The 13,130-nt window shown below is 39.4% G+C and overlaps 1 protein-coding gene across 1 annotated transcript in view; it reads right to left on the bottom strand.

Annotated features, from left to right (window-relative positions):
* The window catches only part of morc2 (MORC family CW-type zinc finger 2), a 102,722-nt gene that overhangs the window by 37,671 nt on the left and 51,921 nt on the right, over window positions 1-13,130 (bottom strand). The window contains exons 9-14 of the mRNA XM_072247812.1: window positions 12,754-12,879; window positions 11,793-11,872; window positions 9,910-9,992; window positions 7,096-7,181; window positions 3,407-3,547; window positions 2,573-2,727 (exon numbers count right to left, since the gene is read on the bottom strand). Of these exons, the coding sequence (XP_072103913.1) occupies window positions 2,573-2,727; window positions 3,407-3,547; window positions 7,096-7,181; window positions 9,910-9,992; window positions 11,793-11,872; window positions 12,754-12,879 (671 nt within the window). The remainder of the gene's footprint in view (window positions 1-2,572; window positions 2,728-3,406; window positions 3,548-7,095; window positions 7,182-9,909; window positions 9,993-11,792; window positions 11,873-12,753; window positions 12,880-13,130) is intronic.

The raw sequence follows: 13,130 nt of genomic DNA on the forward strand, positions 1-13,130 counted from the left end.
TATTTGTTTCTTTGGTCAATAGGTCAAACAGCAAAAGATATAAATTAAAAGTGACTTGGTAGAAATAGCAAAGGCACCACAAAAAGGGGAAAAGGAAAATTTCACAGAAATATACTTGGAAGTAGAGCTATTAGCAACTTCAGAAAGAATCTGCCCTTTCAAATGGTCTTGACTGCATTTCTCTAGCCTTCATCCCAACCACGATATCACTGCCCAACTTTATGTACCTTCAGGCTTTCCCTTCTTCATTATGATGTCATATTCCATTTTACTGATCACAGAGCTCAAGGTTGAATTTAAACAGCTGAGGTCATTAATGGCAGTAACAGACCAAACAAAAAAGCGTAGACAGTAAAGTGCGGAGTATCGGGATTTATATCAGCAGCCAGCAGTCAATGTATCAGTTGTGAGAAAAAGCTTTTTTGCAAATGAGGCAATGAAACTATCCAAGCTCCTTGAACATTTGAAGAGAATAAAACAAACAAGAATGTGTTTTATTTTCATTCACTTCATGAAAACTTTCAGAAACGAAAAACATTTCAAACCATGGTTGCCAGCACTACATAGCCTACCTGCAATGGTCTACATGCTTTATACATTTCATTGCTCACTGCTAAATCTAGAAAGCCCCATATAATTGCAGAACTGATTCTGCCAGCAGTAAGGGAACTTCTGGGCATAGATATGCATAAGTCAACAGACCAAATAATTAAAGCAATTTTGTTCAGTGACAACTCTATTCAAAGATGAAGAGTCTGAGAATGCGGAATACACATTATGTAACATACTTAGAACAGAATTTGCTCTGCAGTTGGATCAGTCGACTTACTTCTCGGTTATGTTCACTTCATAAAAGATGAAAGCACAGTTCAAGAGCTGTTACTTGCAAAGGGACTAGAAATAGACACAAAGTCAATATTCGGATTGTTGAGCAATTTTTTTTAAAAAGAGAAGGACATTCAGCTCACCAACATTCTTGATGGTGCACAATCTGTTGCACAATCAATGACAGGACACCACAAGGGGTTATTACTTTCTTGAAAAAAAAGCTGGACCTAATATGTTTACCATTCACTGCATTAACTTACAGACGTCACATCGCAAAAAAACCTAAGTGACTGGCTGCACAAATCATTGAATATTGTTATCACAGTGGGAAATAAAATCAATTCCCATGCTCTCTATTCTCACTTCTTTCAGGAGCTGTGTGTTGAGAATAATGAATAGTTTAAGTGCTTGCTGCTGCACACAGATATCAGATGGTTCTCAAAAGGAAACTGTCTGAGAGGCTTTTATGCACTTTTTTGAAACTGTGATAAAAAGCTTTGAAGACTCAAATGCTTCATTCAGTAATAAACTCAAGAATATTAAGCATGACATTACTTGTTAGAATTACTCTCAAAGTTTAATGAAATCAATCTTCAACTCTAAGGAAATTATGTGAATCTTATCAAAGTCAAATTGGTCATCACCACATTTCAGTCCAAGTTAACCCTATTTAAGTGCAACATTGGCCATTGCAACCTTTTCCAATTTCTGAGCCTGAGTTGGAAGAGAATGATGATCTTGACCATATGAATGATCTTCAAGTATACGGTGCCCACTTGAGTGAGCAGGATAAAGACTTGCCAGAGAGGTTTTAGGATCTTCTCTCCATCCAAATTCCAGATAGGGTAAGAAATCCTTTCCTAAACACTTGTAATGGGGAATTAACAGGAAGGATGGAGGAAGAACTGATCTCTCTACAGAATAATTTGAAGCTGAAGACACAGTTCAAAAACATATCACGGCTTTTGGTTGTAGAACAAAACCCCTGAAAGCTATCCTGCACTGTCAAAAAAGGTCAAGATGTTCTTTATTCCAACCTCACATTTAGTGGAGTGCCGTTGCCCAAGTTCTTTCAAAGTAATGAAACACACTCCAAATTACTGAACGCGGGGATCTGAGATTCCTTCTGAATGACATTAAGCTTGATGTTGAGAAGCTGATATCACTGCACCAAGCCCACTCATCTCTTTGAAAGATTAAAAAAAAAGCAATGAAGTAGTGAACAGTTGGACTAATACAGGCTTTAAAATTGTTACGAAAATTTATTTTTCTGTAATTAAATATTTTTACTTGTAGCTTTAAATGGATCTAAATAATTTTTGCAATTATTTGTCACTGTTTTGAATTTGCAGTCCAAATTTTCTTTCATTGTGCACAATAAATCAAAATTCTTTCTAGCTTTTATGTAATGTCTGGAAAAAGAGAGGGGATGCTGGGGGATGTGGTCTGGGAGCCAAGGGGGTAGTAATCCAAAAAGGTTTGGAAACCACTGGGCTAGACTGAGGATAAGGATCAAGCCATCTTCTTTTACTTAGCAAATACCAATTGCACAACAACAGAAGAAAACATGTTGAAGCTGTAGATAAGCGATAGGGTTGTATTGTTAACTGTATGAACTAAATTTCTGCGTCAAGCCAGCTCTTTCACCATCATCAGTGTGTAGTTTTCAAAACTGTGCAAGAAAAAAACATGCACCTAGAAGCTCAAATGAGCAGACAGACCAAGTTTGACATCCCTTCCTTACCTATGCCAATATCTTTCCAGTACTGCACCAGGTGGTCTCCCATGGCTCTCAGTAGATGCCGATACTCCTTGGCATCTGCAAAGTCCTGCTTGTTGTGAGTGGGCTCCAGAACCAGGTATGGAACATCTACCACACCCACTACTCCACCACAGGCACTGGTGATAAACAAAACAATTAAATATTTTGCAGATATTATTTCCCCTTTTCCGTGACATTTTTATCTATACTTCAGTCACTTCCAAAAACAACTCTCCTTTTACCATAAATTCACAAATCACCACCTAACTTCCTCTTGTTCTACACAAGCTTGACTTGGCTCACCACCATGACTGCCCATTCCAAACAGAATTGAATATGAAATCTGAGAGCTGATTTGCTCCTTACACAAATTCACTCATCACTTTCTCTGCAGAACTAAATCTCTCTTCCTACCAGTGTACACCTTGACTCACTCCACGCTCAATGGTAGTCCCTTCAGCCATTGTTCTCTGAAAGCTCCTCCAATTCCTCTATTCTGGAGCACTATCCCCATTTTTAAGGCCCTTCTCAAAAAAATTATGATATTTTTAGTGCAGTTAACAAAAGCCATTTCATGCACTTTAGGCCATTTAATATTTGTGACTTGTCACATGAATAGACTGCATCATACAGGATAGAAGAAAATACAGAATGCTTACACACAAAGTGGACACAGGAAATTTTCAACAACATATTTGATTTGCATTTCAGCAATTTATTAGACTGACACTGACAGAAAAGTTAGTGTATTTAGGAAGTGCTAAAAGTTTACAAGACATTTACACCATATACACAGAGAATTCTCAGGATACTCACACTCCTCCTTCCAGCTGGGGACCCACTTTCTCATACATCTTTATGAGACGGCTGCAGTTATATATAAACATTCCATCCTGGTCGCGGTGCTCAATATTCACACCAAAAATAAAACACATCTCCTTTGGCTCCTTCAAAGCTCTACAAAAGTTAGAAGTTAAGATTGTTTACTTGAGTTCTTCCTCAGGCACAATGAAGGAGGAATTTTCTTTACAATTAGTAGTTGTTTTTTTTAAAAAGCAACACCAAGGCATCACTTTTCCACTGCTTTAATTCGCCACCATCTCCCATTCCCTGCTCTGTTCCACCTTTGTTTCTCAGGAACTATAAAAAAGGATGGAGTAAGAAAGTATAAAGGACAAAGAGGTTAATTTGCTTTTAATCAGACCACCACAAAGATGGTAAATGGAATGCCAGGCATAAAGGTACCTGGTGTAATAGCAATAGAACAAGGATTCGTATTTCTGCGTAATAATCACTGATACATGCTATTTTCCACACAGCTGACAAAATAACCTCAAATTTGACCACCATGCAGAAAATGAATAACTTAAACACGTTTTTATTGCTCTCACTTTCATACTCCATATATTAAATTCTATTTAAAGACAAACTGTTTTAATAGAGATCTTCCTCAGGCACAATATACTGTATAAACCACAAAAACAAAGCCCGTGAAAGTGAAACCATGTTTGAGAGATTATTGATTGAGTTTGTAATTAGCAGAATGGAAAACAGCTACCCAAGTTGATATGGTGTTTTTAGACTATTAGAAGTCCTTGGATAACATGTCATATAAGAGATAACTTAATAACTTTAGAGTGCACAGTATTGGAGGAAATATATTGGGTCAACGGATATCAATCAACATACAGAAAAACAGACTTAGGAATACGCTGGCCTTCCAGTCAGGGGGACGTGTCTCATGTGGTGATGCAAGGATGCCCAGCTGCTCATAATATATGTCAATGAGGTGAAGGGACCAGGTGTAATATGCTGATAATAAAAGGGTGGCTGACAGTATGGTCCTTCAGAAGAATGTAGAGAGGGGATATGGAGAGGTTAAGAATGGACAAGAACATGCCCATTGGAACAAAATGCAAATGAAGTGTGTAAACTATTTTAAAAATCTAATATCCATTCTCAGCAAAAATTTGAAAAGCAGAGTACTTTTTAAATGCTTGATACTGAAGGGTACAAAGAATCACAAAGTTAAAGGCAGGTACAGCAAGCAATTGGGAAGGAAAAAAATACTTTGACTACTACAGTACAAGAGAGAGAGGTCTTGCAACAATTTTGTAGCATCCTGGTGAAAGAATGCCAGGAATACCATACGTAGGTCTAGCATCTCTCTCAAAGGAGAGAGAAATCAGGAAGTTACTTTTAAACTACTTCAAGATCTACTAATGTTAATTAACTGCAAAGTTAGAAGAGAATAAACTGGGAAAAAAACAAGAGGGCTATCAGCTTCAAAAATACAGTTATTGAGGCAGAATCTCCCAGAAGATCATAAAATATGCAAACCATACAGGAAAAGCACATCTGACTACAGAAAATTGCACTTTACACAAAAAGAAAAGATGAAGAATATAAATTATTTTTGTTAAGTAAAAGCAAAGATCGCAGAACGAGCTAACATGGACCTGATTGCCAAGAGAAGGGGGCAGGAAGGGAACTACAAGGTAGGGGAATTGTCACCCAGCTGCTCAGCAAGGAACTAACAAAACTCAAAGTAGTTCCAGATATCCAAACACTGTTGGGCAGACTATGTGAGACCCTAGCAGTCTAATTCAGTCAGGTTCCCAGTTGGTTAGATTAGCTCAAAACAATCAGCTATTTCCCTGTACGTCTCCATTACTGGCTGCCTTATTTTCCTTCTACTTTTACATCAAATCAGTATACAGTATTCAACATGCAACTCTGTTTCTGCCTCAATTTCAAAGGCCACTCAATTAAAAAGAGTCAACACCCTTACTCACTAAGTGAGCAAATTTGAACTTTTACACCATCTGCAATTATTAGTGAGCATAACAGCAGAGCTTGATGGGGTGAATTCTTCACTATCTGTCCAACAGTATCACTTTGGTAGGAATGTGCCAAACATTGACAGCTCCATCTGATTATTATTGTAACCATTAACAGCAATTTTATTTTAATGATACAATATCACATTTCACATACCACTAAGACGCTCTCTATGAGCTGACAAGATTGTCTAAGATGTCACCTTAGCACAGCACAGGTTAAACCAGACGCAAAAAATACATCACTTGTGACAGTGACCAACATAGTCTGAGGATTTTGCTGGGGTAGCCTGCAAGTGTTGTCACTCAATAATCCTAACTTGCACATCTTTAGAATATGATGGAAACTGAGCCACTCAGAGGAAACCCATGCAACAGGGGCAATATACAAACTCCTTACAGACAGTAGTAGGAATTGAACACAGATTGCAATCGCCAGTGCTGAAAGAGCATAATGCTAACCGCTACACTACTGTGCCAGAGAAACATTAGAGAAAGTTCACCAGTTTGAATCCTGGGATTGGGTGGGGGTTATCCTATGTTTCTGCCTTGAGATGATACATCAATTTAGCACAAGTATAAAGTCATATTTTAAAAATGGGTCCTTTCCAAAGCTGGAATACAGAACATGCACAAAACCACAGAAGCCTCTGAATTATGAAGATGTAGAATAGTTAGAAGCATCTTTTTCTGAAACTTCAGTGATTTAGAACAGCGGTCCCCAACCACCGGGCCACGGCCCAGTACCAGTCCGCAAAGCACGTGTGACTGGGCCACGGGCCGCAAGGAAACGATATGATTTGGCGATATGAAACAATATGAGTCAGCTGCACCTTTCCTCATTCCCTGTCACGCCCACTGTTGAATTTTAATGCACGCGAGGTCATCAGTGACCCAAGACATGCAAATGGGTCCGTGATCCGTTTGCGAATGTTTCCGGTGAATCTTCCATGTCAGCGCGGGAAAAAGATCAACTCCTTGAGCTCCCACTGATTCAGCGATATTGATGTGTTGCAATGATTTTATACGTTCATACGAGGAAAATATGCGCTGTGTGTTTAATATCAAACGTTACTTAAAATGTTATGATGCTATTGACTTATAATTCAGTTGTCCCCAACCTCCGAGCTGCGAAGCATGCAGCGGTACAGCGGTGGCTGGGACACACCCAGCACATCTTTAATAAAAAAGCCAAAATAAACAAGCTAATTGATTAGGTGCCACCGGACACGTAAATGTCGGCCCAGATCAGAGGCGATCAGAGGTTTGGGACCACTGTTATAACTGACTTATCACTATGTACATGCAAGGAAAACATGCGCTGTGTGTTTAATATTAAATTCGTTAGATAAACCCTTTTAGAAATGAAATTGAGTGTATTAGCCACTTATCACCTATATTCCGGTCGTGATTAACACCCACCCCGCCCCCAGTCAGCCGGTCCGCAAGAATATTGTCAATATTAAGCCGGTCCGCGGTGCAAAAAAGTTTGGGGACCCCTGATTTAGAACAGAAGAGCATTAAATTCAGATAAAATCTAAGGTTTGAAGTGAGCAAGTAAAGTTGTTCACACAGATATATCACACTGCAATGTGAAATTCTCTTCCAGGATTTGAGGTTGAGGCAGGAGGTATATCCACACTTAAAATCTGGCCTGATGCTTACCGGAGTTTGGCTTCATGTATTCGCGTCTTCACGTCAGCTTCTCTTCTTAGATTGGATGCAGCATCCTGAATCTGTCGCACATGAATCTATGAAACAAAGCAATCTTGAAGTTGTAAATTACAAATTTTCATTTAAGGAGGAAAGTAGAAAAAAAGTTCCTGTAACTTCTATACTTTGTCCTGCAAAGGAAGGTGCTAAAATGACCAGCTACTGCATTTGCACAAACTACACAAGATACCACCATTTTAAACTATACTACCAAGCTTTTCAAATTATACTTAAGATTGTTTAGGATTGAATACGAGTCACTAAACAGACAATATGAAGCTTAAAGGCATGCATCCAGCAATTTAGACTGTCTTACAGAAACTTGAGAATAATCAACTACATTAGATTCTGGTTAATTGGACCATTGGTAAATCAAGGCAGTCACTTATTTGGGACAACTCTTAGAGCAAAATCTGATCAAGAAAATGGCCAGGATTTCCTTCGTTTAGTTGGGACACTATGCTGCTTAATTGAGACAGGAGACCATTGTCGAACAATTTCTAACTAGCGTCAGTCATGTGCACTTACGTGGCCGTGAAGACGCTACACTACACTTAGAAAGATCAGTTTTTAAAATAGTGTCAGTTGCGTGTTTCTGTTCAAAAACAAGAGAAAATCTGCAGATGCTGGAAATCCTCTTTATCACTTAGTTAGTGAGAAATAAGCAGTAAGACAATTCAGAACTGTTTTGCTCACTGTGGTTTTAAGCAATCAGGTGTGGAGATGTTGGAAACAGTTGGGAGTCAAAATGAAATAATTTTACTACATAAACAAGTTTGAAGGTATCAACAAATATCTTGAATGTTACAATGAAACTGAAGATTTGAAGATGCAACCCTTAAAAGCATTGTACGACACCAGTCCATTATTTGCACTAGTGTCTGCGCTAATTTTGTTCATTTACAGTCAATCAGAAGAACACGGCAGTGTACACTGGATGAATTCCTCCATAACTTGCTTAAGGACATGCACAAAGCACACCGGGCAACTTTAGACAACCTGTCATCCACCAGCATCAGGCAGCACTGGCAGGCAGCTCAGAGGAAAGTGCAAAAGGCAATATGGGCCATACAAAATGAGTGGTGGACTGAAAAGGCACATGAAATCCAGTCCTTTGCCGATAATAATGACATGCATAATTTTTACAATGCTGTCAAAACCATCTATGGCCCAATAAATCGATGCGTTACTCCCCTGAAAACAGCAGATGGTCTAACACTTCTGAAGAATCAGAATACCATTCTGCTGAGGTGGGCTGAGCATTTTAACACCCTGCTCAATCAGGACTCTGACGCAGACCCCACCATCCTGGACGAACTGCCTGAACTTCCTCCTATCCACAACCTCAGTCTACCACCAACCTGCCAGGAGGTTCTATCAGCTGTCCATTCCCTTAAGAACAAAAAGTCCCCTGGCACTGACAATGTCCCTGCTGAGTTACTGAAGACGGAGGGTACGTGTGTAGGCGCACCCTCTACCAGTACATCGCCAAGGCCTGGACTGATGAGAACATCAATGGAGAAATGCAAACATTGTTGTCAATTATAAGAACAAGGGTGACAAGGCCATCTGCGACAATAGTAGGGGCATATCACTCCTTTCTGTTGCTGAAAAGGTTGTGGCTAAGGTGATGCTTCAGAGACTCATCAGCAACATCACCAAGTCAATGCTGCCTGAATCGCAGTGTGGATTTAGGAAGAACAGGAGCACGATCGACATGATCTTTAAGCACCATAAGGATGAGATGAAGAATGCTTTAAGGAAGTGCAGGAGGAGGTTGCTGCTGACTGTACCACTTGGCGACAGCTGTGTAGGGATGGGGTTCGTATTCTGGAGATGGAAAGAACAATCAGAAGACAGAAGGGAGCCAGGAGAAATGCAGCCATGGTTGCCACCACTACCACATATACATGTCCCACCTACAATAGAGCTTGTGGGTCCAGGATAGGACTGTCTAGTCATCAAAGATCTCACCGTTAAAGGATTGAACGTCGTCATCGGATTTTGATGGACAGCTGAAGGAGTAGTATTGGTAGTGTTCTAATTTGTTCTGTATTTCATTTAAATATATAATCTGTCATAGTTAAAAAGTAATTTGTCTTTTTTTATACCTTTTTAACTATTTCCATAAAAATTCTGCTAATTGGGTCAAAATGTACTTGTCCTGATGTGACCCAATTAACCGGAATCCACTGTATTTTAATCTATGGCGTACATATACGAATCCAAATGTGTAAACTACATATTCAGGCACAGCTTGTTAAGAGTAATTTTTGGGTTTAGGTCATTAACACTTAGTAAATAGTAAATGGCTTCAGCCACCAGTCTTCTGTTCCTTGATAATGCATTTCCTAAAAGCTGTGAGTATCAGAATCCCAGTCCATTTGTAACAATGCATTTCCTAAAAGCTGCGAATACCGGAATACCAGTCCAGACACTGCTGGCGTCAGTGGGATAGGTGTAATCGGGAGGTGTGAAGTTTGTATGTGCAGCTTCAAAAGAAAGCATTGTCTATATTTTGTAGATATGGAATTGTCCTTCATGTGTGTAGCAAATAAATATTGAGCCCAACGTTAGGCAGCAGACCTTTTCCACCGTAAGGGTCTCCGTCCGTATGATGCCTGCTGAACCTTGTTTTGTTGAATAAAGAAGCTGCTTTGTATCTACCAGTAACTCTCTCTCTCCAGTGATTTCACTCACACAACAACACAGCGAATAACATGATATATTCTAACTTGACTTAATATACAAGTCCAATGAACTTACCCTAGATTCTCTGCTCAAGTCACCACCCAACTTCAATTCCAAAGCCCGTGCTTTGCTCTCTGCTTCCCGTGACTTCTCCTCAGCTGAGAACAACAAAAGGATACAGGACATAATTCCACCTACACATTCCCTTAGCCTGACAGCACCAGCATTTAGAATTTTTAAAACTAAGTACTAATGTGTAAAACAAAATGCAAGAGATCTCCTTTTTAATTTTGAATTTTCAGACTTCCTCTTCCGCAACTGAAAATTGCTAGTTTTATACAAACCATCTAAGCCAACTCTCATCTCCAGTTAAATGAGTTGACAAAATAAGACTTTCACTTGTGATGCTGTGGAGCCCTAAAAAAATGCGTATTACTATTTTAAGTACTTTGGTATTTCCTTGATATGGTACTGAACGAACGGACCAAAGCTGCATAGATTATAAATGTCCTTTGTCTTACTTACAAATTACTCTATGGGCCTAGCCCCTTGTCATGGCAAATTGCTTTAGCCTTCTGACTAAAAGAGATCAGAACTGTGTGTCTTGTCAGGTGTAAAGCCATGGTAATGTATATTTTCAAATTGTTAAAGTCACGATCTTCAAAGACCCTTTTCTCAATCAACTGATCACTTTTCTCATATGTACATGTGTATCTCTCTCTCACCACCCCCCCCCCGCAGCCTCATCCATCTCCCTCCATCACACATACATACATATACACACACGCTATCTGTACAAAGTCCTCCAAGTCCAGTGGAATGATGAGGGAACTATCGCACAGCAATAAGACAACACTGTGGTTCCTCAAGTTACATTCAGTCGGCTTTCTAAGGCATGCGACTCCATTCATATGTCCAATAAGATTCCTGAAACTGACACTAGTCAAAGCCCTGTTATATGAAGAGATTACTGGGCAAGAAGATTCAAGGACATTTGCAAAGGCTCTTTGAAAAAACACGACGGCCCCACTGACTCCTGGGAATCTCTGGTCCATGTCCACTCAAAATGGAGAAGGAAATGAGAATCATGAGCTCATACAGTCGCTCACAAAACCACTCACCCACTTGATCTGTCTGGCCCCTCCTACTCCTGCAGTTTCCACATTGGTCTTACCAGTCACCAAGGCAACGAGAACCAGAATGGAAGCTTAAAATACCTTGCTTAAATATATTCCTTTAACTTACTGATTGTTCTCACTTCATACCAAGAAATTGAGGGTCAGGGATTGTAGAATTTTCTGACTATTACAAAATTAACTTTCAAACAAAAATGCTAGCAAATCTTCCTTATACTGTCATCAATTATTAACACTAATTAAGAGCCAGGGGTTTCAAATACTGTCCTAATGTTCCACAGATATTTTCTAGATGTACACTCAAGAAACCTTTGAAGATTGGAGGCCACTACCAGCCTAAGGACATGCACTGTCCAGATTTAAATGTGTGTAACAAATAGGATGCTGAAAAGCATTATTCACTCATAGAGCTGAAATATGTGGGAAGTATTATCCATAATTAAAGCACAAGGCAATAACGGAGTGGAAAGGACGTGAAAAATTCAGTAAATACTGATCATTAATCTGTTTAATTTCATTATCAAATATATGCAGATATGCCCTTCCACACTGCTACATGAATGTCCCATAATGGAAGTTATATAACTGAGTACCATAACAAAACAGAGTAAGTACCTAACCATCCAACACTGACCTATGCAACAAAATCTAATACTGCAAAGACATTCATAGCCCAGTCAACCACGCAAAATTACCCTCACAAATCTCTGCAATCTGCTAACTAAATTAAGGGACCATCCCACAGACCTTCAAGCAAACTGCATGAGATATATGTACTTGCAGAATCTTATTTAACAGATGCCCTTTTCCTACTAAACGTACCTATTTTCATCAGGTGCTCGGCTTTCTTCACCTCTTGTTCAGCACGAGTTTTAAACCGATTTGATGTATACTTATACATCCTGTGAAGGAGACATAAGTTAAAGCATGGACAGAACACACCAGGCATTCCCAACCTAGGGTCCATAGACTCTTCAGTTAATGGTAGGGATCCATGGCATAAAAAAGGTTGGGAACTCCTGGTTTACACATAGATCCAGTAAAATCCAATTTGTAATTTTAACATGCAGTTTTGATTTCAGTTTAACCAAAGGCATCTTGATTTCAAAACATCACTGTTTGCCATTCAAGCAGGATTGGATCTTCAACCCATCAGCTTAACCTCAATTTCCCATTCCTCATTCATCATATCTTGTGCTTTCCTCGACCTACTTAAATGCTGTTGTATCAGTCAAAGTTACAGGTTCAATTTTCACTCCAGAAATTTTCACTTCAGAATACAAGGATGTCCTTTTAGAACAGAGATGAGGAGGAATTTCTTTAACCAGAGGGCAGTGAATCTGCGGATTTAATTGCCACAGAATGCAGTGGAGGATAAGTGATTGGGTACATTTAGAGGTGGATAGGGTCTTGTTAAGTTCTTGATTAATAAGGGCTTAAAAGGCAGGAGAATAAAATTGAGAGGGATAATAAATCAACCATGATGGAATGGTGAAGCAAACTTGATGGGTCAAATGGCCTAATTCTGCTCCTATCTCTAATATTCTCGCAAGTAGATATACAAGAGCAGAATAACACTGTACTGCCAATACCCCTCTCCCTCCCCCCCACCATGACCAACCAAATACCCACTCATTCCATTTTCCTGCTAGTAGGAATTTATTATGTACAACATCACTGCCAAATGTTTCATATCACAACACTTGGTGGACTGTAATTCATTTACTGTGGAGCATTTGAGGACATCATGGATTCAAGTACATCTTTCAGAAAATAAAGGTACCTTGGTTTAAACAAGCAGCAAGACAACCGTTTTGTCCGGACCTTATGACCCTGAATAAAAATTCTCATTCTAGGGTCGATGTACAGGACAGCTGTGTATGCCCTGAAAGAGCGCCGCTCTGGTTTTCTGTAAAATAGATATATTCATTTAGTTAAAGTCAAAGTTTCTAAAATTATACAATGACCTTTAGTGACCTGATTTCTCCACATTTGAACCTTGATCTCAGCTAGCCGATGCAGCTTCCAAGGAGAGGAACTACATACATACTAATCCTTTCAGCCATCAAGTCGGTAGACTTCAGAGATCACAACCACAATAATTGCCTGATGTCCCTTTGTAGTAAGGGACTGTTTGGGGCGGGAGAGCATCAAGACGAC

The sequence above is a fragment of the Mobula birostris genome, chromosome 31, assembly GCF_030028105.1.
Source record: "Mobula birostris isolate sMobBir1 chromosome 31, sMobBir1.hap1, whole genome shotgun sequence".
Taxonomy (NCBI): domain Eukaryota; kingdom Metazoa; phylum Chordata; class Chondrichthyes; order Myliobatiformes; family Myliobatidae; genus Mobula; species Mobula birostris.